The sequence below is a fragment of the Andrographis paniculata genome, unplaced genomic scaffold (genome assembly GCF_009805555.1).
Source record: "Andrographis paniculata isolate CXL003 unplaced genomic scaffold, ASM980555v1 Contig65END, whole genome shotgun sequence".
Classification (NCBI taxonomy): domain Eukaryota; kingdom Viridiplantae; phylum Streptophyta; class Magnoliopsida; order Lamiales; family Acanthaceae; genus Andrographis; species Andrographis paniculata.
Window position 1 is genome coordinate 1,831,396 of NW_026137601.1, and position 26,834 is coordinate 1,858,229.

Sequence of the window (26,834 nt, forward strand, 5' to 3'; positions counted from 1 at the left end):
AATCAACACTTTAATGTCATCTATTACTTAATTAGTTTTTGTAGAAAGCTCCTGAATATATATAGAATCCTTACAAGACACTTATGAAGTCCCAATCTAATAAATAAGCACGTTATAATATTTGGAACTATAATGTAACTTGAACTGAAGCAAATATGTAATAAAAATGGATGAGAAAGGGAGAAGAAACCTGTGATTTGATCAATGAAGACTGACTGACTGACTGATTGATCCATCTTTGTCGCGTTGCCGCCGCTGAAGTTATATTCGATGAAAAAGGACAAACCCAACTCGGCCTCATCTTTCTCAGGGATCCGATGCCCGGGTAAGTTCGAGTTTGATGGTCTCGAATTCTGCAGAGTCCCTTTCTTCCTTCGACAACCATGTCGACAAACACTGGTTGATCAATTCACTTGGTATGTTACCTTTGGATGTCTTACTCTTGGCAAATCTGATGATATTTTGCAAGTTCGTGTCGGTTGGATTTTTGATGTAGTTCTCAAGTATTTCTCGGATGGCGTCGCGCCAAATTGGTCGAGCCACCTTGAGGAAATCATGGACAACCAATACAGGGACAGATGCACTTCCCACATCAGACTCATGTTGTCCCCCTCTCCCATGATAATCGGATCCTCCAAGTTTCAAAAGGTCGTGGGCGTCCGCTAAATCACAGAACACTGCATAGAAATTGTCCGTACGCGCATGATAAGATAATCCACAAAACTCAATATCTCGGCAATGAGTAATAGAAAGAAATCAGGTTTTAATACCAGACAATTTGCCATCACTTCTATAAGCCTCGACACCGTGTAGACCAGCATCTGCGAGTCTTCTGACTATGGCAGCAGGATTCTTCAGCGCCCATGGATGAGCTAATACTGCAACGCCACCCGTTTCACAGATTAACTGCACTGCTTCTTCGGCAACAGGCTCACATCCGCTATAACAAATAGAATAGAACAATTTTTTGTTAATGGCTCGAGGAACATGTGGACTATTGTGGAGAAAACATTACGTGGAATATGCAGGTCCGCCGTCATAAAGATATCGGCTAAAAGCTTGTTTCAGATTTTCGACGTGTCCTGCTTCAAGCATAGCACGAGCAATGTGAAGGCGTCCAGGGGCCACGCCTTTACCTGCAATCTTCGCAACATTTTCCCATTTAATTGGTAGCTTGAGTTTGTTCAGCTTTGACACGATATTCCTAGCACGAAGAAACCGCCCATCACGGATATTCGACAGAAATGTCTCCAATGTTGCAGGTTTTGTTGGTCCACAGCTACTGTAATATGCGAGGATGTGGACAGGTTCTTCGAGTCCTGAGTCTCCTCTGTCGATTAGATTTACAAGCATCAATAATCAACTCAATAAAGCAATCACAGCAAGTGCATCGGAAACAAAACCAGTTGTTAATAAGAATATATGATGATAATGCAACTATCAAAAAGCTTCCCTTTTGCATTTGGAGAAAGGAAAAAATAAATTACCAATAGCGAGCATTTTTATATTATGTACGTATCAAGTTAAGCAAAGCAGCAATCGTAACCTTGAGTAGAAAATTGTACTAATTTCAACGCCTGGAATGATTTTGATGCCAAATCTTTGAGCTGCATCCATTGCCTCAGGGATACCGGCCATCGTATCATGATCTGTTACAGCCAGCACTTTCACCTGTGCTGGACATGTGTTAGATAATTAATCCCTTCAGCTTTAATCCACCAGCATGTTTCGCAGCAAAGGTAAAGATACAAAGTTACAAGAATCTTATTCTATGAGCAGCATATACCACAATAAATATAACAAAATCGATTCATAATGGAACAATAAGACAGTCAAAAGAAATGGGCAGCAGAGAACACTGTTGACAAACAATTTACAAACTGAAAATTTGTGTTCCACGATAATCAGTATATCAGTGTTCATATTGGATATTCGGTTGCATACTATATAACAGACGGGATGGTGGTAGCAGACAGCAAATGGCAGCTATAGAAAGACTTGTAAAGTCCACATTCTTCCCATTCCAAATTTCCAACTAATTCCTTTCCCTCTGTTTTCTTATTTTCCGAGATCAAGCTTTACAAAAATGAAACAATAAGTATAAACATAACTGAGTGAAATTTGCAACTGCATCCCACTAATTCACCAAAAGGTCTAGACCAGGATAAATTCTTATCCTGCATCCTGAAATGGCAAACCGAAAGCAGATAAGCTCCATTGCTAGTTCTAGACATGCTAGAATCAGGTTCAAACTATAAGCTAGAACTGTTTTTCCCATGCAATTCTGTCATAAACATGCTCTCAAATAAGGCATGCCTTTATAATGTCACAGGCATTTTTTGCAAATATACTGACTGTAAACTTCAAACTTTCCTAACATATTATCCACTAAGATATTGGCAGTTTAAATTTAACTTTCCTGCTTTACTCTCTGAATCTGGGAACAACCCAAATCCCTTTCAGAATACAATATATGTTTGATCAGGAAAAGACAGTTAACATCTTTCAAAGAGGACATCTTTCGAGTGTCACATCTTTGTAATGATATTTGAACAATACGTCGTAGTAGTCAAAGAATTTGTAACAAAGCAATGGCAAGTTGATTACAGATAAATAACCACCAAATATATACAGAAAAGAATTATATATAATAATAATAATACAAATAATTTCCCCAACCTATCAAAGAAGTGAAAGGACAAGAAAACAGTTCAACTACAAAGAAATACATACATAAATATATAAAGAGAGAGAGAGAGAGAGAGAGAGAGAGAGAGAGGGGGGGGGGGGGGGGGCACATGCAACATAGAAAAAGCACCAACACACAATACCAAAAACACTGTCTTTCATAATGCCGGAAAAGAAGTGAACAATCAAAAGAAGAAAAGCAAGGAGAACAGAAACTCACCCCTCTCTGATGTGCCCTCTCAACAAGCTTGGCAGGGGACAAGAATCCATCACTGCATGTTGTGTGGCAATGGAATTCAAAAACAAGCTTTTCCTTTGGCTGGTACCACTGCAACTCAAAATCATCAAGAAATCCATCCGCAGAGGCCACGGAATTGCCACAACTATTGGAGCGGTCCAAGAACACCCATTCACTTACAGCCTTGTATGCCACAGTCTGCTCCACAGTCATTCTCCTCTTAGCACCTCCCCTCTTCTTTTTCTTCTTGTTACTGACGTTATTAGCCATCGCTGCCTTCTTGGGGCTCTCTCTATCGGCCATTGGTGATTCAACTCAATTATTTGTCCTGTAAAAAAAAGGAATTTGATATTGCGGCAAGAGGGAACACGAAAAGGAGGTGTGGGTAAAGGATTATATGTGGGGTTTGGCTATCGGACAATTTCGGGTAAAGCGGTAGGATCTAGGTGGGGTATATGCATTGGTTGTCTATACATACATGGAAACTGAACAGGCTTGCTTTACAGGGCTTTTGTTGCAGGACAATATGGATAGGGGAAAATATTCCCTTTTCTCCCACGCAGCATCCCGCATCGAAATGAGGGCTCAATTCAGGGAGATGATTTACTCCCACCGTGCCCAAAATTTCTTCAACTACAATCGATTGCTGTTAAAAAAAAAAAAAATAATAAAAAAAAATAAAAAATAAAAAATAAAAAATCACTGTGCTGATTTTCTAGCGACTAGCGACTAGCGACCATTCTCTACTATTCAGTAGTTAAGATGGCCGGGTACCCCCACCGCTACTCACCCTTTTCTCTCTTGCTCTGCCTCACCACAGTGATTGATGGGCAAAGACTTTGGTATTATTCCAATTTTTTAGGGTTCAATATTTTTGAATGTGTAGAATAACCCCTGATAAAAGTATAATATCATCAAGAAAGAATAATAACATGTGATAAAAATAAATAGATAAAATATAATATCATCAAGAAATCTTTTTCTTTAATAAAAAAATGTTTGTTTTTCTTTTAGCCAAAAAAAAGCATATCACTTTTATTATTATATTTTTATTATAAAAAATAAGAAGTACACAGCACAAAAGTATATACATCTATTTTTTATGACAGAGGACTCAAAGCTAGTACATATGTTTGTTCACCTATCATTTTTCTGTAATTATTTCAAATTAACATTAATAGAAATAGTAATATTCACATAATATATAACATTTCATTATCTCACAAGAATAATAGTTTAATTTAAAATATTATTTTTTATAATATTAATACCTTTTTTTGACATTACATAAAACACTTCAAACTAAAACACTCTACAAACACACCTTATATTTTTTCCTCTCTTTGTCCCAATGTAATCTTCTTACCTTTCTTTTTCGTGGTTTGAAAATTATATAATTTCTCCAGATTCAAAGTATTTATTTGATTTTTTTACTATTTTTTTAATAAATTAAAAAAATAACATTATATTGTTAATTAATATAGAAAATAATATTATTTATGTATATTTACAATTATGTAAAAATTAAAAATACTTTAGTATTAATGTGCCATACTTTTACTATAATGAAAAATTAATATTTTCTAGTAGAACAAATAAAAATAGTAAAAAAATACTTTCAGTTGAGACGAAAAAATAATATTTATTAAATAAAAATGTTTAAGATGATTTTATTATAAAAATTAATAGTATTTCGGTATTTATATATATTGTTTTTATTTATAATAAAAAATAAATACTTTTAAATTAAATTAACAAAAATAATAAAAATAACATGTTGAGTTGAAAAATATTACTACTTTTTATTATTTCTAAAACACTTCTAAAACATATTGGCAAAAAAAAAAATCTGCTTTTAGCAATATATTTAAACATACCCTAAATTTGATATTCTATGTTTATCTATGCTTTCGAACTTGTTTTTAACATTACATTTTTAAAAAATACTATATTTAGAAAGATATTATATTATACTATTTCCTAATGTTTTGTAAGAACTTGTTTTGTGAAATAATTTGAAATAATATTTTCTAATATGAATACAATAAATGTGTGTATAAATTTATTTTTTTTGAGAAAATATATAAAAAAAAAATTCGAAAAAACACACCCTGTTTATTTTATAGTTTGAAGTTGTAAGTCAAAGGTACGCTCACTAGTAAAAAAATAGTATCATTTTTTTTTAAAATTTTTATTCACTATTTTTCTATCTATTTATAATTATTATCTATCACTCCTCTTATTTCTTACTATCATTGTACTTAAATTCCAATTTTATATTATTAAACCTACAGAAATTCTGTTATACCCTTATAAAAGTATTAAAGTAATATTGAAATATTAATTTTCTTAATCTTCAAACTAAAAGGTTTTGAACTTATTCAAAAGGGAAGAGTATAAAACACTTCTTTTTTTTTTTTAAATCACACCTTAATTTTTTGCTGGGTTGGTAGTACATTTACCCAATGGGAATTCCATTCCCTCCACTATTCCAACTACTGTCACTAGTGTCCTGCCCAAATGGCCCTTACCCCTCCCTGTCCTAAACCCACCTTCCATCAGCTCTTATATTAATTTCACTGTATTCCCTGCCACAATCTAGTTACAAAAACAAGACCCTCTTCAATTCTGGCAATAATAATAATAAATTTCAAGATTTCGAAATAATTTTAGATTTCTTTATCGATTTTTTTCTTCAGTTCGATTCAATAACTAGGGGGGATTCATCTTACCCAGAGGTAGATGTTGACACGTGGGGGCGTGCAGACATAAAACGATTGGGCACTAAAACTAAAAGTGCATAATAGATGGATCAGAAAATCAGAAGGAGACAACAATGTCTGTATGTATGTATGTGTACGTACGTATGCCAGGATGTCAATTATTGAGAAAAGGAGAGATGGGAGAAGGGGGGGACTGCCCTACTCGCCTGAACCAATGCAGAAAGAAAATTGAAACGGAGGGGGTGCCCCCCACGCCCTGCCTGAATCAATTCAGAAAGGAAATTTGTACTTTAAATGATGCATGCAGAGCATAATTGTTTGCAATTTTTAACTGCCCTTAACAACCAGCACCTAAGTTACTGTAGTCTATGTAATCTGAAAGTATATGCAGATACACGCACCCATATATATAGTCATAATTTGCATGTAACATTTCAATTGATAAAAAAGAAAATTCAATCAACACGGCCGTGTTAGTGGAAAAAAGGGGAGGGGGTGGCCAGGAAGAAATTATACTAACCATGGAAAGAAGAAGTTTGATTTCTTTCCTCAGGCTGCTCCATGGAGAACTTACATAAGATTTGGAGCATGTTTGAGCTGTCCTGAGGGAATCAATTAAACAATGTTTACATAAGTCGCAGAAGAAACATGCACTCATACACAGTCATACATAGGATAGGAGTGTTGCAGATAAGAACAGCATAGGAATGGAGTCAAACATCGTGGCTATACAAAGTGAGAATTAGGATCCATATAATGCACAGTAGCAAATGTTCAACACTTTGGAGGAGATGATGCGAACAGTTAATTTTGTCGAACTCATTCATATCACGTTTTCATAGATTAAACATGACCTATAAATAATACGCAATCTACAGCGGACAGAGCATAGGAAACAACGCTTGAAAAAAGGAAGATAAAAGTCATTCAATGGATCAGATGTGTATTGAGACAGAGATTGAACATTCTGCTTTTTGACAGGCAGAGCACTCTCTAAAACAGATCTACATGACCACAGGGAAGAACTTTTCTCTAAATAAGGCTTTGCCTGATTTTTAGCCATTCAAATCCACGGAGAGATTTATCTTCACGAAATATCATATTCCAACGAGCGATTACATGAACAGACCAAAATCACACACACCACTGGATTTATTCTCTCATTAATTGATCCGTTGCTCAATTCATGTATTCAGAAACAAATTTGAGGTAAACTTATCGAGAATGCTCCGATTCCAATACAATTGATCAAAACATACAACTCAAGGAATCAAAATCGTACCGAAACACAAAATCATGTAAAACTCATTCAAATCGACGCGACAATCAAGCCAAACCAATTCGCACAACACAAACTGCAAATGAATGGCAGACTACATGAAATTACGAGTAAATACCTTCATCTCAGTACACCTTCTCCTCTCCCGCTCTACCTTCGCGCTGGAGAATATGATACTGCCTGCATTCCCCTCCGCTGTCAATTTCATTTGCTGGGAACAAATCGAATTCGCCCATTTTTATATTGGGCCTTGAACTGATTTGACTATGTCTAGCCCATTTTAATATTGGGCCTCGAGCTAACCCAATTATGATAAACCCATTTTGCATTGCTTATTAATTGATTTAAAATTTAATGAAAATCTGCAGTGCTGCTTGCAACGTCAAGCTACATACATATACACATGACAGGTAAATTTAATTTTCATATTATCATAATATCATAGGCATTGACGAGCAAGTTACAACGTTGTCTTCTCTCAAACGGAGACACTATCGACGGCGGCGCCGTTTATCAGTTATTGCTTGAATGGGCGGAGGTGAAGGAGTTCCGGCGGGCGGTGGCCAGGACAGTCTTGTCGGCGACTATGAAGTATGCCATTCCGGCGACTGTTAAGTTATTACAAGTGACAACATATTCACATTATCACCAATTAATTTCAATTCAATTTCCATGTGTATATATACAAATAGCCACTGTATGTATTACTGTATTAAATTAACTGACCGGTGGAGACGATGAGTGCCTGAGCGGTGGGATTCAGGTGAGCTTTCGCCCATGGCAGCATCCTTGCACTTGCAACCTGCAATTTCTTACAATAATTAATTTCAAAAATCTCCGTGAGTGTGTGTCTGAATCAATAGATACACGATAGATACATACAGTGGGGATAGCAGTAGCAATAGTAGCGACAGCTGCAGCCTTAGCTCCTGCCATTACACCCTCTGCAAAACAAAACCAAAAAAAATCCCCAAATTCCAACTCACCATCGTCAAAAACCACAAACCGAATCAAAAAAAATCCAGACACATTGCTAACAAACGAACAAAATCAACATCGAATTTCTTACAACAAATAGACATATACCGCGAGAACAGCGTTTGGCTAGGGCAAGCCTCTGGTCGAAAGAAGACAAAGAATAAGCGCATCTGGATTCATTACCACTACTCATATTCCTCGCCATGGAATTAATTAATCGAACTCACGAACTAAACAAACAAATACAATATAGAGAAATTCTTACTTCTGCAGATCGAGGCAGGGAATCGATTGATTTATAGAGCGCCATTACAGCCGGCGGTTTTGGTTCAAATCCGAGGTCGGAGCCACCTAACTACACACTGCATCACTCACTCATCGGTCTGTCGGTCATTCGGTCGGTTGTTTTTATCCTTTATTGTGGTCTCCAAACAAACCCCATTTTTATAATTTCTTATTTTATAAGCAAGCACGTACTCCCACCGTTCCAGATACATGTGAAGTGTTTGGCACGAGAATTTAAGTGGGGAGTATTAATTTAAAATAATTTGGATATTAAGCGATATGATTGAAAGAATGAATGATTATTTGTTTTTTTTATTTGAGTGATGCGATAAGATAAAATCAAGTGTATATTAATGTATGTATAAAAATATTATTAATTATTTTTAAATTTGAAAATATTGCAATAAATTTTGAAAAAAAAAATATTACAAAAATATTTGGGACTGAGTGAGTACAATTTATTAATTAATTAATATTACACAAAATATTTTCTGCTGCTGTTTCGACTATAGAGAATCTCGTAACTATTTTAATATTATGGGCATAGAAATTAAAATAGTGTTTCTGTGGTACTAACTTTAATTATTGTGACCCATTGGATTGGAATTTGAAGCTGTAAGAAATTAAGAAAACCATGGGTGGGAGCTTTATGGTTTAGGACACTAGCTACATCTACTACCAGGGAGTTTTTGGTAATTTCGGTCCGTGATTAGATAAATGTTATTCATGGGCCTGGGGCGGACCAGACAGCCGCTTTTATGTCTGGGCCTTTAATAATATTGGCCCAATAATAAAATGGTGCCATATAACTAAGAAAGCCCGCCTATCAAACTTCTTGTTATTATTGTTATTATTATTACATCTGTCCCTTGTATCTCTATGTTTTATAAGAAGTTTTAGAAATATTAGTATTATATTTGAATATGGTATGAATAAAGTAGTAAATGCTAAAATAATCTTATTAATATTATATTGGAATATTGTATGAATAAAGTAATAAAGACTAAAATAATCTTATTAGTATTGTGTTATATAAATGTAATGATATTTGTATAATATATTGTAAATTATAAGAGTATTTTTAATGTTAGATTGTGTGATAGAAAATATAGTTACTAAAAAAAATAAATAGATTGTTATAAGACAGAAAAAAATAAAAAATAGATAAATTATTAAGAAACCAAATAGTATTATTTTTTTTTCTCTTGAGATATTAGATTATGTTTACACAAATATATTTGTACATTTTAGCACTATTTATACACACTAATTTTTTCGAAAATATAATATTAAATATATTTTTTTCTTTCATAGATATCACATTTGTTTTTTTTTTTCTATTTTTTTTTTTTCAACATTCTAACACTAATTTTTTTTTTATTCACTTAGTATTTTTAGGTGAGATATTCCCATAAATGTTATTAACAGAATAATAATATACACATCTTAATACAATATATATAATTCATTTTAATGTTCAAAATAAAATTATTTTTTATATTTTCAACACAATTCTAAAACTGTATTAATTTATTTCAAACCCAAATTTCTACTATTCTAACTCCATATTTCTTGAAAAAAATATATATTTTGTTCGTACAAAACACTCATCCTATATTATTTAATATTAAATTCAAATCAAATTTTTTTAAATTTCAAAAACATACTCATATACTCCTATTATTTGTTATTTATTTTATTTATGTAAGACTATTTAAGATATTTTTATCTCTTTTATATTTATATAAAAATTATATAATTAAATGTGTTAACAAATATATATAAATTTTAGACAAATAAAATATTTTATGCAATATTTTATTTAATAAATAAAATATAAAATATTTTGTTCATTCCTACTTAAATTACAAGGCCGATTATACATTATCCCGATGAATAAAATAAAAGAGAATAGACGAAAAATGTAATAATATTGACCTGCTGAAGTCAGGTTTTTAATAATAATAGTAAGACGCGTTGTTCCAGAAACGCGCCTTTACCAAACTTTCCGAGTGCGACATAGGCGCAGTGGACCACTGCTCCCTGTACTCACTCACCTGCTCACCCAATTATTCTATCTATGCATGCCTTTGGATATCAACTATTCGTTATTTTTTTTTTTTTTTATAAATAATTAAATTAAATATTTATTAAGTATATTGGAAAATTGTGGTTTTATTTACTTGATATTTTTATATTTTAACTACATCTTTAATGAAATAATGACAGATATATATATTATTTTTTTTAAAAAAAAATACTATCAGGTAACAAACATTGATCAATGGTCATTTATGCCTTTTAGACTGCTTTCATAATTTAATTATATAAATTTTAGTTGTACGTTTTTTTTTTATTGATATAATTTTATTTTTTAAAAATAAAATTTCGACAATGTTATATGTATAAAAATGATTAGATTTATTAAGTAAATAAATACTAATAAATGATTATCATTCAGCGTCTATATATAGTTTATGTGTGCTAGCTGGTAATCCACTGAAAACTTAGCAAATTAAAAAATTAATTTAATTTAAACGTGTTGAATTGTACATCTTAGAAGTTTTAATCATCTAATTTATTTAGACTATATTATTGTGTCCACTTCGTTATATATCTAATATTATATAATTATTTTAGAGTAAGTTGGTTTTATTAGTTGAATTAAATTGTTTGTATCTCATTATTTAATAACAGACGTGTTCTTTAATCTCAAACCATAATCACTCATTATATATATATATATATATATGTGTGAACATTGTTTATGTTTCGTATCTACGTAATTATAATTTTAAGTTATATATATAATTATATACTCCCTCTGTCTCACCGCAATTGACACTATTTTCATTTTTGTCTGTCCGTAACAATTGATACATTTCTATTTTTTGTAAAAATTATTAAATTTAAGCATATTTAACAAATATAAATCAACTTAATTAACTACATAACATATAACACCGTAAATGAGAAAACCTCTTTATTTCTATATCTCTCGAATAAATATTTTTATCTATATTTAAAACTACACATCTTTTATAAAATTTATTTATGTTAATTATAAATAAACAAAAATATTTTTTTATTTACTTGTATTATAGAAAATTTTATTCTCTACAAAATGATATTCATATTACATATATTTTTTAATTGCTATATAATTTTTAAATATTTAAACATATATTTTGATTTTTTTAATCATATATATTAAATTTATTTTCAAACTATAAATATTATTAATTATATAAAAAATAATATCATAACTAATTATTATTAACTAATTAAATATCATTACTTTAATCAAATGATTCAATTTCGGTGGGACATTAGGAGTATTTTTTTTATGGTTTATGTTTCTTACTTATATAATTAAAATGCAATAATATTAAAATTGCGTGAAAAAAATAATAGAGGTTACATACAAGGGAACTAAAACGTTATAAAAAAAAAGTTCAAAAATAAAATAAAAATTGTTAAACGTGTACACGATTGATGAAGTTGGGGCATCCATTTAATAAAATAAAATAAAATAGATTATATTATTATTTTGTGTTTTGGCTTGAAAAAATATTTTTTATTTGAAATATAAAAATTGCGTAGATAATATAAAAATAATAATTATATGATATATTAATTTTTTTTTGAAAAAATATGTTAGAAAAATTTTGGGTAAATGTTGGGTGGGTTCACTTGTATGACATTATTCTCATAAATATTATTTAAAAATATAATATATATAACAAGTATACTCTATTTATTCATAAAAAATTTACAATTCTAACATAAAATATTTTTTTTTTATATTACTAATACAATTTTTTATATCTAACATAAAAGAATATATATTCACCAAAAAATACAAAGCAAACTTATTTTAGTCTCAGATGTTATGCCTACTCTATTTACTATTTTCTAAAAATTAAGTCTGTATAAAATAATTTTATAACCGGAATTTTGCCATATTTTTTATGACGTGGGACCCGAAAGTGCGCATTGGGTAAACCCCCGACCGAAGCTAATACCCTGCAAACTAGGTCCGACAGGAAAGACCGGAATTTTGCCATTTGTGCTAATATAATATTGTTCATGTTGATATGAACTAACTAGGTGATAATTTTCAATCTTAAATGGCGATGTGAAATATAATTTAAAATATTTATTATAAACATATTTTGCATAGTTATTTAAAAAATTAAATTCGTAAGTAGTTATCAGCTTCATCAATAATATTTTAGTACTATAGGATATTTTTCAATGATTACAAATTATATATAAAATTATTGTTTATATACTTCATCTAAGATTCTAAAATGATAAAATAAAAATATTGTCGGACCTAATTTGAAAGATATTAGATTTGGTTAGAGGATTACCCAAAACGAACTCGGCAAGTAGCGACGGTGTGTTTCTACGTTATAATAATAATAATAATAATAATAATAATAATAATAATAATAAATTATCCCAAATTTATTAATGAAATCATATATGTCTGCTAATTAGTGATTCATGCATTATGCATATCTACCTAACACACAAACTACATATCATTTAGTAATTATGATAATTAATGGCTATGTAAAGTGCCATGCACTTTTTTGACAATATTGCTCTATTATTAATTAATGCCTCTATTTACTTTGACTTTTATTTTATTTTGTTTGAGGGTTAAGATTGATTGGTTGTATTTGAAATTTTGAATTAAAATATAGTTTTAATATTGATATTGATATAAATCAAATAAATATTTTCATAATAAATCCTCTAATTAATTAAAGTCAAAGTAATTCCAACTGTTACATCTCACCTAATCACCATTCCATAACTAAATATATATATTTTTTTTTATTGGATAAATTAAGTTAGAATTGTATAAAGGCTAGCTGTTTGTTGATAATGGACTATTTTAGATATAGTTCCATGCACTTAAAAGAAATCGTCACTGCAAAAAAATAATATATTTGTAACGGAATTTTGTCCCTAAAGTTCACGTAGCTAACGCAATTTCATTCCTAATTCCGTCTCTAATGTCATTAGTAACGGAAAAAATAAATTCAAACACAAAAAAAAAATTTGTTACAAAAATAATTTTTTCTTGTAGTGTGTGTTTATATAAAAAAATATTTAAAATACATTTCTATTATAGAATATCCTTTGACCTTATAAATTCATATAAGTTAAGTAGGGTGTTTTTGTTTTGAGATTAAGGTTTTTGGTATGGATTTCGAATATTAAAATTAATATATATATGTTGATGTTAATGTTAATATTATATTTTGAATATAATATTAATTTTAATATACTAATAAAAATTAAAAACAGAGATTTCATTCAATAAAATTTATGAAAAAAACTTGATGAATAGTAAAAAATTTCCAAAACTCTCCCAACCATACAACGTTTATATTCTCTTAATGTGTTTTAAGTCTTAATCTTCTATCTGTTTGTTTTTTTTGCATATAAATTTCATAATATTACACTATTTTTTAGGTAAGTAGTATATTAAAAAATATATATATATACCTTTTTTTATCCTTAGAAATATTTACTTTTTAATAAATTCTTTATAATATTATGTAAAATATAGAGGGTGTGTTTGTTTTGTGAAATAGTTTGGAGGGATATTTTTTTATGTGAAGTACACGGAATTGTATAAAAAATATAAAAATAATAAATATGTGTAATATTTAAATTTTTAGAAATGTGTGAATTTATTTTTTTTACAAAAAGAACATACCCATAAGTATTTTTTATTTAATATTATAATTACTAAGAAAAAAACAGAAACGAATAAATTAATTATAAACATATCAATGAAAAAATTGAGAGTGGCCAGCTAGTATATTTTTAAATCAGTTTACTTGTAAAAATCATTTTCAAAATATAGAATTAATTTTTAAACATAAATTCAATGGATGATTATGCTATATACATTCATGGTAAATAAAGGTGTATTTAACTATTTATCTTGTTTTCCTATTATGCCATCATTAAATGGAGTATATTTTAACTCATACACAATACTATTTATAAATGTCTATCTTTTATTAGTACCCCTTTTACATTTTCCCTCTAACACGTAATAAAAATATTTTTTTTTTTACTAAAATAATTAATAATAATAACACAGCCCCACCCACAACCAACCACAGCTTGGGTGTTGGGTGTATGTGTATGTGTATGTGTATGTCTAATTCTTTCCACCATTGTCTATGTTTATCCAAAATCCCTACAAAAAGACAACCTCTCGCCTGGCTGTAAAAACACACACAAAATCCAGATATGGAGTATTATTTTATGTTTTTACATACAACCAAAATTGGGCTCAAACCCACCATTGCAAAACTTTTTAATTATATAATATATATATATGTATAATTAGAATGCACCCCAACTCATGCATGTGATGTGCATGCATGCATGTTTGAATTTTACTTCCATGGCCGACTTTGCTTACTTCTTCGCCGTTGACCTCTCCTACTAATATTTTACTTATTAATTAAAATAAATAAATTCAATTCAATTCAATCAAGTTCCTTACCTATAAATACATCCCTTCCTCCAGCATCCACTTAATCATTACTATCATATCATTCTTTTCAAAAAAAAAAGAAAAAGAAAAATTACTGTCATATCATATCAAAAATGGAGAAAATAGTAAACCCTAATGTTCATCATATTATTACATTTATATCAATGTTTGTTTTCTTGGTGGTGAGGGCTTCGGGACAAGGTACGAGGGTGGGGTTCTACTCCCGGACCTGCCCTCGGGCGGAGTCCATAGTCCAGGCGACGGTGAGATCCCATTTCAATGGTAACAGGAACATTGCTCCGGGACTTCTTAGAATGCTCTTCCACGACTGCTTCGTCAACGGCTGCGACGCCTCCATTCTCATCGACGGGGCCGGGACCGAGAAGACCGCCGGACCTAACCTTCTCCTTAGAGGCTACGAAGTCATCGACGACGCCAAGCAGCAGCTCGAAGCCGCCTGCCCCGGCGTCGTCTCCTGCGCCGACATCCTCGCCCTCGCCGCCCGCGACTCCGTCGTCCTCGTATGTCCTACTTCATTATACTATTATAATAATAATAATAATAATAATTATTATAACGCACAAATATCTAAATATTTAAATTGAAAAAATTAAAAGGGTGAGTGTATATTGGTGTTTGTTTGTTTGTTTGTTTTTTTTTTTTAATTTTGATTTTTGATTTTAGTGAAATAATTATTGGATATGATATTTGTATAGAAAATACTATATATATCAGATATGATGTTTTTGAAAGAAAATTGTTTTTTAATCTAACAAGATTAATTTGATGTTGTTAAGAGAGAAAATAAATATTTATTTGGTTTTAATTTAAAATTGAGTTTCTGTGAGTATTTTAGGTTTGAAATTGAATTTTTTATTTCAGTAAATATAATTTATACATCGGGGGAACTGTTTGGGATGAATAATAAGATTTTGATTTTAAAACTAAAACAAAATAAATTTTAGTTTATAATATTATTATAATGTAATATTTTATAAGTAAAAAGATGAAATATTTTTACAAGAACAATATGAATTGAATAGTATAATTATTATTTTTTAAATAAATAATCTAAAAAATTGATAAGATATTTTATTTTAAAAAAATTATTATTGATTAATAATTGTGACAACTAAGGTAAACTGAGCTTATAATACTCCATTCAAAATTGAAAAGAAAACCTTAAAAATGAAAAATATATATATATCAATTTTCCAATAAAAGAAGTATTTTTATGTTTTATATCGCGACATATTTTACCGTATTTATTTATTAAAAAGAAATAAATTAAAGATCGGAGATCCGGTACAATAATAATAATTAGTTTTATGCATGCATGCATGCAGACTGGCGGAGCAAGCTGGGCTGTGCCGACGGGACGGCGGGACGGGCGGGTCTCATTGGCCAGCGATACTTCCAACCTGCCGGGCTTCACAGACTCCGTCGATGTCCAGAAGCAGAAGTTTCTAGACAAGGGCCTCAACACCCAGGACCTCGTCACCCTCGTCGGTAAATAATTAATTAATTAATTAATTAAAACAATAAAATTAATTAATTATAAAACTAACTAATTAATTAATTACTTAATTCAGGCGGGCACACGATCGGCACGACGGCGTGCCAGTTTTTCCGGTACCGGCTGTACAACTTCAACTCGAGCGGCGCCGCCGATCCGTCGATGAGCGCGGCGTTCGTGGCGGCGATGCAGGCGGCGTGTCCGTCGGACGGCGACGGTTCGCGGCGGGTGGCGCTGGACGACAGGAGCGAGAACCGGTTCGATAACTCGTTTTTCGCAAACGTGAGGGACGGTCGGGCCGTGCTCGAGTCGGACCAGCGGCTCTGGGGTGACTCGGCGACTCGGACCGTGGTCCAGCGGTACTTGGGCCTGCGTGGCCTGCTCGGGCTCACCTTCGGGGTCGAGTTCGGGAGGTCCATGGTCAAGATGAGCAATATTGAGGTCAAGACAGGGGCAAATGGGGAAATTCGCAGGGTCTGCTCCGCCGTCAATTGATATTTGATACCATTCCATATGTATAATTAATTATGTAGATTTTGTGGCGTATATGTGTGTGAGAATAGTGTTGTTTTGTTAATTAATAATATGTTTGACGTATGTTGTAGTAATATGGCGATTCCTTCTTTTAGCAATGATTAATAAATTACGGATTTAGAAAATGTTTGTTTTGTCTATAGTCGCTACTATGTGAAACTCGTTTTACAAATACGATCAAGTTAAAAGAAACAAACTCGTTAGAATTCCACATTAATTCTCCATAAATATTATTAAAAAAATAAATATACACATATTAATATAATATATATTATTCACTAATAAAAAATTAATTATTTATAAAAAAAATATTATTTTTTATATTATGAACGTAGTTCTTCATACTACACGTAATAAATTAATTCATTTAAGAACGCTTTGTAAAGACACTGATTATTATTCTTTAAAAACAAATGGTGAGATTTCGCTAGGGGTGAGCAAAATATCTAAAATCTGAAAATCCAATCCGAACCAGACGGAACTTTAAAATTTGGTTCGGATTTTTCAGATTCTCGGATGGGATTGGATTGAATTTTTAACAAGTTTTGGATTTTCGGATTGGATCCGATCGGTATACTTAAAATCCGAACCAATCCGAAATCCGAAATATAATATTTTAATATATTTTTTTATTATATATATTTAATATTTTATTAAAAAATATTATATTTTAATATAAAAAACTCAAATTTATTAATTATATTTTTATATATTTAATTTTTATATATTATATATATATATTTAATATTATAAAATAATAAAAAAATATAAAAGAAATTTAAAAATTAAAAAAATAATAATAATAATATTTAGAATTTCAAATTTTTCAGTTTGGTTCGAATTTTTTAGTTCGGATTACGAATTTTCGGATTTCGGATTTCGATTATTTCGATTCGGTTCGGATTGATTTTTTCAAAAATTTCAAATTTTCGGATCGGTTCGGATTTTGCCAAATCCGAATGCTCACCCCTAGATTTCGCAAGTCACAAAAATAAAAAAATAAAATTCAAAATTTTGCAATACGATATTCAAAGTAGAAGTTGGCAGCAGCTCATCCATCTTTATTTTTACAGCTGCTCACTATATAAAAATTAATATGCATAAAATATAAACAAAACATTTTAAATTATTCTAAAGCCAAGAGTTTTTCATTTTTTTTTGCAGATTTGGAAAAAATTTAAAAGATTAGATAATTAATATTATATTGTGTAAGAAAATATTAAAACTATTTACATACATATTTTTTTTCTAAAAGAAAAAAACAATCAATCTATTTATTATGTTACAATATTACTTATCACATAAAACACTTATTTTTATGTTATTAATAAAAAAAAAAATCAAAATTGTAGTAATTTTAAGCGTTTTTTCTTCTCAATTGAATAATTTTTTTCGTTTTACTGTGGACTCCGTGCCCTCGGCGATTGATTTTCTTCAGAAACTCCGATTAACCGGAGTTTGTGATCTTGATCCGAAAGGCATAGTAGAATTTTCCGTGTAACTTCCTATTGATAATTTTTTCTTTGTGTTACTGTGTATAAAATTGTTCCATGGAAACTTTGTTTGTTCTTTTTCAGCGGAAGAGGAAGTAGTGAAGTGATCAAAACTTCGTTCGAGGGCTTTCATGGCATGGCCGATGATTAGTCAGCCAGTTAGTCATTTCTATCAATTCTCTGTAAGTTATCAAAGCCACCAGCTCTTGATGGAAAGTGTGAATTACGGCAATTAGTTAAGGTAGCAGAGACAATTTCTTTCCAAAATGACGCTGAATTCAGTATATTAATTACCAAGTTTCTTTCAATTTATTAGTGATTCATTGAGGGGACTATAATTTTCTGTAAGCAGAAAAACTCAGCTTAGAACAGAACTTAACTGAATTCATCCACGAAGATGTGCAGTAGCTAGTGCTATAATTTACATCAACTTAGATCCTGTTCTCTCCTTTACTCAATGCTATGCTTGTTTGTTATTTTTAGATATCCATGAAAATGTGCAGCTATCTATATCTGTGTATGTATGCTTTTCTAGTTGCAAAGATAACTTTCAGTTTGTTATTGTCTGATGTCCATTGACATGTTATTTCATCTACATTTGTGTATGTATGCTTTTCTAGTTGCAAAACTGTTGATGCTGCTAAGTGTTTAGGGATTACCAAAGATAATTTCCAGTTTGTTATTGTTGGATGTCCATGAACATGTTTAGTTCATCTTCATTTGTGTATGCTTTCTTAGTTGCAGAACTGTTGACACTGCCAAATGCTTAAGGATTGCCAAATATAATTTCCAGTTTGTTATTGTTAGAGATGCTCATGAACATGTGTAGTTCATCTAAATTTATGTGTGTATGCTTTGCTACTTGCAAAACTGTTGATGCTGCTAAATGCTTAGCAATTACCAAAGATCATTTCCAGTTTTTTTATTGTTAGATGTTTCATGAACAATTGAACATGCGTAGTTCATCTACATTTCTGTATGCTTTGTTAGCTCCGAAACTGTCGACCCTAACTAAATGCTTCAGGGGTAGCTCAGGCGATGTTTCAGGTTTGGAAATTTATGTTAGATTTTACTCGGCATTCCTTAATCCTATCTCATGGATGCTTTATTTGCACCAGATGGAAAATCTCGCCACAGTCGTCTTCACAACATCAGACAAATCGAATGCCAAATCAAGAATCAATGCAGGTCCCGATTCTCTCTAAACCACAAAGTTCCTTTACACAGTAACAATACAAAGAAAATTACAAGCCAAGGGCTCCAAGGGGTGTCTTCCCTTGCCCTGCCTCAAAGTAGAAGATAAGCATAGCCAACATAGCAATCCTGGCATGCTTAATCTCCGCCAGCTTCAGCCGCTCAAGCTTCTCCGCATCAGGTACATAAACTCCATCCTTAAGTGTCCCCGCCAAAGCCAGGGGATCGAAGAATTTCCCCCCAGGATATCCCTGCTCACCCGTTGCATTCGAAAAATTCTCTGCAGTTTTCGACCATGGAGTGGCCCACTCCACTGACTGCGAATCCGGGCTGAAGAAGTCCACCCACCTCTTGCTCTCCACCCACCCCATCAGCAGAAGCTGCGTCCCGAGCAGAGTGCCGAAAGAGAACGGCGCCACCGCGCCAGGGTCTGCTCCGGCTTCAAACCAGGGGATGCCGCTCCATGCTTGCCCGACAAAGATGCCGACCACAGCTAACATTGCCCACCTCCCGTGGATCAGCTCTGCCTCTCTGTACCATTTCAGGAATGACGGATCCTTCCCCAGCCCTAGCGGATCGAACCCGTAGTCCCCCGGCAGCCTGCAGATCATCACCATTGCACAAGGCATCATCAGCTCAACCAAGTAAGCTTAATTTATTCATTTATTTAGGGAAAAATGCAGTCTTCAGTCTCACTATGCAAAATTAGTCTAACTTCAAAAGAATTCATGCAAAAAATTTATCATTTGGTTGCAATTTTAGCCACTAATAGAAGCATACATGGTTTATTTATTTATTTAGGTAAAAAAAAAATGCAGTTTTAGTGTCACTATGCAAAATTTAGTCTTTCATCCTAAATATTCCGTGCAAAATTAGTCTAATTTCAAACAAATTCATGCTAAATTCATCGTTTGATGCCAAATACGCTTCTATATCGATGAATTTTGCATAAATATATTTAAAAGGAGATCAATTTACTACTAGCTACGAAAAATGCATATTTTCCTTATATATATATATTGATATGTTGTTAATATGAATGAGATAAACTTACGATCCATCGAGCCACTCAGGGTCGATGAGGTTGCCGCCACCTCTGACACCAGGGATCCAGGATTTCTTAGATGCAGCAGCTGCGACGGCAATGAGCCTCTTGGTGGCGGCGCCGCCACCAACCCTGGCGGCGACAGGGGTGGCAAGCCTAGCCCGGCTCTTTGTGCCGCCAGTCAGGAAGGCTGATCCGAGGCCATTAAGGAGTGCTGCATGTGTGGAAGCCATTTTTTGTTTTCTGCCAAACTAACTGTAAGAGATCTTGGCCAGTATTGTATTCCCACTTAAAAGGAAGAGGGCTTGGCTTGGCTATCTGTGATTGTGAATCTGATGAGGAGAGAAGTGGTCTGTGGGGATGACAGGTAGGATAAGTGAAATCTGTGGATAGATTTCTGACCAATGAAATCACAACTCCATCCACATCTTGGACACCAAGAAAGATTCTTGCCTATTTTGGGCCCTTGCAAATATGTCTATTCTTGTTGGGCTTCATGTTTCTTGAAGCCCACAAGAAAAACACCTTTCCTACACGGTTCAAACTTCAATGTATGTAATAATGGGGATGGAGGATTGGAGAATAGAATTAACATACAAAAGCAGTTATACAAGAGAACAGAAGCTGGTTCATCTTTTGTGGCCATAAGCACAAGTGGAGGGCCCATGCCCTTGTCCATCACCAACCACATTGCACAAAATGACTACTTTTTGTGATTCATTTCTTACAGCACTACTTCCATGAGTAACCACATTGACACTTGGAATCTCATACCCTTCCATTTTGGTGCCCATAATTGATCATTTTTTTTAAGTTTTAGGGAATTCTTGCCCACATCACCATTGCCTCTTGAAAAGAGGGTTTCTTTGGGGAAAGTTTTCTTGGCACTTTTTTTTTGTCTTTGTAGTTTTCAGACATCTGTAAGTGCACTGTGAGGCTGCGAGGCTTGTAAGAAAAGAATAAAGAATGGGAGGAATTTTTATCTTGGAGAAAAAACAGAGAATGGATCTCATTCATGCTTAATAATTCTTGATCTGTCTTGTTGATAATCACATCAGATGATTATTCTATGAAGTAATTATTGATTGCATTTTCATGGTTTTAGTGGGAAGTGTTTTTGAACTATTTAGTCATAGGTCAAAGTCAAAGGAGTCAATCATGGTAAAAACGTGGTGGTTGAACACGATTTTATCCCGCGACTCTTACAGCGTCCTTAAATTTCGAAAGTGGAGCCCTATAATCAGAACCGTCCAATCAACGGACGGTCAGCGATTGTTTTCACGGATTCGCTCCACGTGTCCTCCCTCAGCTCTTCTTGTTCCCATGTATATATACGTTGAAGGAAGTCCTCTTTCTTCCCTGCATAAATTGCAACTGCATTCTCCGTTTCCTGTGTAGTTTTTTCTCTGTTATCTTACTACTACTACCCAGACGGAGCGTAGATAGCTACGATGGGGTTCAGATTCTCGCTTCTGTGTGTTTTATTTGCTCTTTCAGCTGCGGCGGTGTCGGCCGCGCATTCCGCGCCGGCGCCGGCGGTGGATTGCACAACGCTGGTGATGAACATGGCGGATTGCTTGTCGTACGTTACAGTCGGTGGGAACGCGAAGGAGCCGGGGCGTGACTGCTGTAATGGCCTCGAATCGGTGCTCAAAACCAACGCCGAGTGCCTCTGCGAGGTGTTTAAGAACAGTGCTCAGTTAGGAATAACGCTGAATGTGAGCAAGGCGATGAATCTGCCGGTTGCCTGCCACAAATCAGCGCCTTCTTCTCTTCGCAACTGTGCTGGTATATTTTCCGCTTTAGTCGGTTTCTTTTTTTTAATTCAATCGGCGATGCTTTTTGTGTATGATTTTGGATTTAACCAGTTCAAAAATTAACATATGTTTAGCTTTACTCTCGGTAAAAGTGAATGAATGAAATTCAACTATAGGATCTCCAAATCCTGCCAGGAAATCCGCTTTTACCCTTTTTTGTAGGTCTAGGGTTTAATTTTCTTCATCTACTTGTTTTTTTTGGCATTGCTTTTACTCAACTTTTTTAGCTATTAACTTTCTGTATTACTTATGGTGAAAAAACTACTTTAGTATACTAATTTTTCCATCTCTGTTTTTTTTGCTTTTGTTTCTTCATTCTACAGTAAGCGTTGCGCCGGGTGCTGCCCCAGGTACATTAAATTCTTTACAGTTCAACCTAATTAATTCACATGCTCTGTTAAATCCTCTGTAGTTCTGGCTCGTATTTTGCTTAGGGTGTGTAAATCGCCATTAATATCTTGGAAATTGATGTTCATGTTCATCCAACCATAAAGTTAATTTGGTTTGAATCTTGCTTGAACAGCATTTTATCCTTATTAATTACCAAACGTGTTTATTTCCTTTTTAAGTTTCTTCTCCCCCCCTTTGCTGCTGCTTGCACATGGTATGACTTGTTTTGTGGGGAGGATCAGTTCTGTTCTTGAGAGTAATTTAAGGGCAAGACGTGTTTTTTACTTTGTTGTTCAGTATTTCTTGCTCTGGAGACTTCTTGCCTCTCATACCTTCTAGATGCTGTCACGTGATTCTGTAGATTTGTCATTTATTGTTTCGATTCTTGATATGGGAAACCGAGCCGGGAATCATGGGCGTGTTTGTTTGTGATTAGTAGGATGTATTGTATTGTATTGTGTTTAGGTGTTCTCCATTGTAAAGATAGGATTGCAATGAAAAGTAATTCTTTGAATATAATATTTCAAAATTTGAAAAACAAACAACATTCAGCTCCTCTGGCTCTCATCTGACCTGTCTGAGCCAACTGGACGAAAATAAATCTGTCTGATGTTTGCTATGTGAGAATTTCTCATGGAGTCAATGAAATTAAATATTCAAACATTACACATTCTAGAATAATTTGATTTGATTTGATTTTGTTGACTTGCACCCTCAATTCTTATTCAAAGTTTTGCTCCAAAATCATCAATCCTATGAAGAGCCATTTCATCCAACAATTAGAAAACACATTTCTTTACATATTATGGCATGGTTTAACTAATGTGCTCTTTCTACAGCTCTTTCTCCAGTGCCATTGTCCCCGAGCCCGTCGTCGATTGCTGAGGCTCCCGCTTCTGGATCCGGCGATACGGAAGTTCCTCCCGTTCCGGCTCCATCTCCCGGCAGCTCGGCCTCGTCTGCCCTAACCATTACTTACATCAACTTCCTGGTCTCCACCATTGTAGCTGCTGCATCATTTGCTCTATTTTGAGAGCATTTAGTTGTCCCATTCCCATTCCATTCCCATTTTGGTTGAGATGATGAGAACCGAGTGATTGAGTTTATGGCTATGTATTGTAGTCTCACTCTCTCTATGTATTTTTATGTATCCCTTTTAGGTATGTTGACTTGAGACAGCGGTACATATATGTATGTATCTATCTTTACAATATGTGAGGGATGAGACTTTGCATTGATGATTGATTTCCTATTACTTCGTTACGGATCCGATCCGAATTCTACTCATTTGTTTGGGGTTGCTTTCAAATATTGGGTATTGGATCGGATATGAGTGGTGTTTATAATAAATTATTGAGAGTCCAAGTCGGGTTCATGGTTTAATACCATATCCTACCCAATTCGGCTTCGGATCTGATTAATTGAATAATAAATTTTATTATTATTATTAGTATTGGCGGTGACAACAGGAGACGTGAAAGTGGTATAAATAAAGATTTTTATTTTTTCTATATATATTTTTAATTTATTATTTTTTAAATCAATAAGTATTTAATTTATGTAAGTCGGGCCAAGTCAAGCAAATTTGACAGGTCATATGGACTTGGCGGGTCGGATGGATACATCACGCGGGTTTGTGACCTGTCAGTCCGGTCACAATTTAATATAACATAGGGGAATGGATCGTCTCCACGGGGATTGTGTGATTCACTCTTTCGTATTCTAATGCAGAAAATAAAGGGAGATTTTTCTTTTATTATCTAATTAAAATAAAATAACAAAGCAGTTAAATTAAAGGGAGCCGACTATAAGGGAATGTCTGGCTCAAGGGATGATGCACTTGTGTTCTATCATTAATTCAATTAAATTAATTTTTATTAAAGTATCAATAAATTGGTTATAGTTATCAACAAGCTCTGACAACCAATTTTTCCTTAATAATTAAAGTACGACCGTTAACTACTCCTAATTAAGCAAATAAACACAGGTGTGCCCATAAGAATATTGCCTAACCGCATTCCAATTTAGATAAACTCAATTCAAAACAATTACTACCTAAGAGGAGCAGTTAGATTTGATTGTCTAACCCCTGGAATTATTCAACCCGGTTGTCACCTATTCAAATGCGAATACAATTACAGATATCCTACTTGAATTGACTTTAGATTATCAAACTAATTTAAATATCGGTACCAAAATATTCAATCAATCTAACAATCATAAACGCTATTCTCAGAATTAGACAAATATTGATAATAAAAAAGAATTTTTATAAAGAAAATCAAGAATCTCCAAAACAAAACAACCAAAACATTATCACCCCTCAAACCAGAAAAGTATCTACTTCATAATTAAATAACAAAGAACAAAAGAGAAAGATGAAGTCACAGTGGGAGGGAAAACCTGCGCGATCTATGATCTGTCAGTCTACTGCTCTTGCTCCTGTGCGTATCTGCCCTAGCCGTTCTCCCCTCTTTTTGAAACGTGTGATCTCTCCTTTTATTTAATGTTTGCCCTAATTATTTTGTAAATGGGCTTTTGGGCCTTTAATTAATTTTATTTTTTTTTTCTGCCAATTATGCCAAATTTAATATTTGACAATTCGCATATAAATTAGGTAGAATCCAATCAAAATCACTCAATTATCGCATATGATATAAATATAAAACGCATGCGATTTCTAACTATCAGTTTGGTACATTAGACCATTTGTTATAGTTACTTTTTTTTCATTACATTTTTTGTTAATTTTTTAGTTTTTATTATAACAAGACAGTTGCTTTTTTTTATTATATTTTTCGTTATTCTTTTAGTTTTTATTATAACAAGACGTGTTACCACTGTTAGGAAATACAGTTAGTACAAATTTATTACTTTTATTAAGAACTTATTACTTCTCTAAAAATAATAAATAAATAATTATTTAATTTATAACTTAAAATTTAAAATTATCAATATTTATCTGTACAAATACAAACACAAATACAAATTTATTTCAAAAAATCATTGACTCACCTACTTATTTTTCAATAATTTTTTTTATATATCCAATTTTAATATTTAAAATTTTAAATTTTTTTATATTCAATTTTTCTTCATCTAATTCTTTAACAAAACTATCGAAAACAAAAAATTATTCGGATAATATATTAATCCGAGTTTATTTCCATCATTCAAATTTTTAAATGCCATTAATTTTACAAATTTTAATAAATTTAATATTTCTTAATATAAAAATTTATATAATATTATTATAGTTTATACAAATTAATATTAAAAAATAAAATAATATTACAAAATAAATATTATTTATATATTATTAGATAGTAAAAATATATAAAAATAAATAGTTATAAAGAATTTTATAAAATTGTAAAGGTAATATGTAAAAATAATAATATTATAACTTTGTGATGCTCTTAGGGGGGCATTTGGTACAGATAATAGAATTGCAGAGAAATGAGAGTAGAAATTAATTCTCTTGTTTGATAAAACAGATAATTCATTTGAGAAATAAAAAAAAATGCAGATATATGAATTATCAAACAAAAATAAATGATTAACCCGATAAAAAGAGAGTTTTAACAAATGAGAATTAATGAAAAATATTTTTGATAATTTTTTTTTTAAAAAAATTATAAATTATATACGATGTTTTTTAAGATTATATTTGAGTATATTTTCTTAAAATATCGTAAAAATTAAATACTTTAAAAATTAAATTAAGTTTATTTTTTGTAAAATTAAAATAATATAATTTTAAAAAAATTATAAAATTAAATAGTACAAAAAAAATTTTAAAATAAAAAAATAACATATATTACAACACCATTTTTATATGGGAGAGAAATGAAAACAAAGAAATAAAAATGATTTATTTCTCAAATTTCATTTCTTTAACTCAAACAAATATGAAAAATTATACAATTTTCATTTCTCTACCCTTATTTATCTGTACCAAACAAAACCTTACACTCTTGGACTAAGTGATATAGATGTGGGTAGGGTTTCGGCTTCATTCTCTATTTTCCATTTGATACGTTACTCAATAAATAATAATAATTAAAAAAACAAAAAAAATAAAAATCGGCCCATTAAGAGTGTCTGTTCAGATTATGA

At 32.1% G+C, this 26,834-nt stretch overlaps 5 protein-coding genes across 6 annotated transcripts; 2 read left to right on the forward strand and 3 right to left on the reverse strand.

Annotated features, from left to right (window-relative positions):
- Positions 1 to 97: 97 nt before the first annotated feature.
- LOC127262478 (uncharacterized) lies at positions 98 to 7,204 on the reverse strand. 2 transcript variants are annotated; one of them, XM_051291178.1, is made up of 7 exons: positions 7,047 to 7,204; positions 6,170 to 6,251; positions 2,909 to 3,254; positions 1,547 to 1,671; positions 1,016 to 1,330; positions 771 to 940; positions 98 to 677 (listed from the first exon to the last, which is right to left on the reverse strand). In XM_051291178.1, exons 3-7 carry the CDS (start codon positions 3,227 to 3,229, stop codon positions 307 to 309), a joined length of 1,302 nt encoding a protein of 433 aa, XP_051147135.1. In that variant the 5' UTR covers positions 3,230 to 3,254; positions 6,170 to 6,251; positions 7,047 to 7,204; the 3' UTR covers positions 98 to 306. The 2 variants fall into 2 exon arrangements, with proteins under 2 accessions (XP_051147135.1, XP_051147134.1); XM_051291177.1 differs by having other exon boundaries at positions 2,909 to 3,572.
- A 128-nt stretch (positions 7,205 to 7,332) lies between these two features.
- On the reverse strand, positions 7,333 to 8,193 carry LOC127262484 (early nodulin-93-like). Its single transcript, XM_051291185.1, has 4 exons — positions 8,015 to 8,193; positions 7,811 to 7,872; positions 7,655 to 7,730; positions 7,333 to 7,536 (listed from the first exon to the last, which is right to left on the reverse strand). Exons 1-4 carry the CDS (start codon positions 8,109 to 8,111, stop codon positions 7,442 to 7,444), a joined length of 330 nt encoding a protein of 109 aa, XP_051147142.1. The 5' UTR covers positions 8,112 to 8,193; the 3' UTR covers positions 7,333 to 7,441.
- Positions 8,194 to 14,787: 6,594 nt separating this feature from the next.
- Positions 14,788 to 16,920, forward strand: LOC127262481 (peroxidase N1-like). Its single transcript, XM_051291181.1, has 3 exons — positions 14,788 to 15,247; positions 16,073 to 16,235; positions 16,319 to 16,920. The coding sequence occupies exons 1-3, from the start codon at positions 14,840 to 14,842 to the stop codon at positions 16,735 to 16,737; spliced, it is 990 nt and encodes a 329-aa protein (XP_051147138.1). The 5' UTR covers positions 14,788 to 14,839; the 3' UTR covers positions 16,738 to 16,920.
- Positions 16,921 to 19,434: 2,514 nt separating this feature from the next.
- On the reverse strand, positions 19,435 to 20,809 carry LOC127262482 (chlorophyll a-b binding protein CP24 10A, chloroplastic). The gene is made up of 2 exons (XM_051291183.1): positions 20,518 to 20,809; positions 19,435 to 20,063 (listed from the first exon to the last, which is right to left on the reverse strand). Exons 1-2 carry the CDS (start codon positions 20,739 to 20,741, stop codon positions 19,514 to 19,516), a joined length of 774 nt encoding a protein of 257 aa, XP_051147140.1. The 5' UTR covers positions 20,742 to 20,809; the 3' UTR covers positions 19,435 to 19,513.
- A 1,047-nt stretch (positions 20,810 to 21,856) lies between these two features.
- LOC127262483 (non-specific lipid transfer protein GPI-anchored 31-like) lies at positions 21,857 to 23,953 on the forward strand. Its single transcript, XM_051291184.1, has 3 exons — positions 21,857 to 22,296; positions 22,649 to 22,675; positions 23,555 to 23,953. The coding sequence occupies exons 1-3, from the start codon at positions 21,960 to 21,962 to the stop codon at positions 23,746 to 23,748; spliced, it is 558 nt and encodes a 185-aa protein (XP_051147141.1). The 5' UTR covers positions 21,857 to 21,959; the 3' UTR covers positions 23,749 to 23,953.
- Positions 23,954 to 26,834: the final 2,881 nt, after the last annotated feature.

Coding starts and splice junctions, on each gene's coding strand:
- LOC127262478 (XM_051291178.1), bottom strand. CDS start 3,229: ATGGCCGATAGAGAGAGCCCCAAGAAGGCAGCGATGGCTAATAACGTC. Junction 1,672..2,908: donor AGAGGGCACATCAGAGAGGG/GTGAGTTTCTGT, acceptor TGTCCAGCACAG/GTGAAAGTGCTGGCTGTAAC. Junction 1,331..1,546: donor AGTACAATTTTCTACTCAAG/GTTACGATTGCT, acceptor TCTAATCGACAG/AGGAGACTCAGGACTCGAAG.
- LOC127262484 (XM_051291185.1), bottom strand. CDS start 8,111: ATGGCGAGGAATATGAGTAGTGGTAATGAATCCAGATGCGCTTATTCT. Junction 7,873..8,014: donor AGCCAAACGCTGTTCTCGCG/GTATATGTCTAT, acceptor TTTGTTTTGCAG/AGGGTGTAATGGCAGGAGCT. Junction 7,731..7,810: donor TTGCTACTGCTATCCCCACT/GTATGTATCTAT, acceptor AAGAAATTGCAG/GTTGCAAGTGCAAGGATGCT.
- LOC127262481 (XM_051291181.1), top strand. CDS start 14,840: ATGGAGAAAATAGTAAACCCTAATGTTCATCATATTATTACATTTATA. Junction 15,248..16,072: donor CCCGCGACTCCGTCGTCCTC/GTATGTCCTACT, acceptor GCATGCATGCAG/ACTGGCGGAGCAAGCTGGGC. Junction 16,236..16,318: donor GGACCTCGTCACCCTCGTCG/GTAAATAATTAA, acceptor TACTTAATTCAG/GCGGGCACACGATCGGCACG.
- LOC127262482 (XM_051291183.1), bottom strand. CDS start 20,741: ATGGCTTCCACACATGCAGCACTCCTTAATGGCCTCGGATCAGCCTTC. Junction 20,064..20,517: donor CCTGAGTGGCTCGATGGATC/GTAAGTTTATCT, acceptor GATGATCTGCAG/GCTGCCGGGGGACTACGGGT.
- LOC127262483 (XM_051291184.1), top strand. CDS start 21,960: ATGGGGTTCAGATTCTCGCTTCTGTGTGTTTTATTTGCTCTTTCAGCT. Junction 22,297..22,648: donor TTCTCTTCGCAACTGTGCTG/GTATATTTTCCG, acceptor TTCATTCTACAG/TAAGCGTTGCGCCGGGTGCT. Junction 22,676..23,554: donor TGCGCCGGGTGCTGCCCCAG/GTACATTAAATT, acceptor CTCTTTCTACAG/CTCTTTCTCCAGTGCCATTG.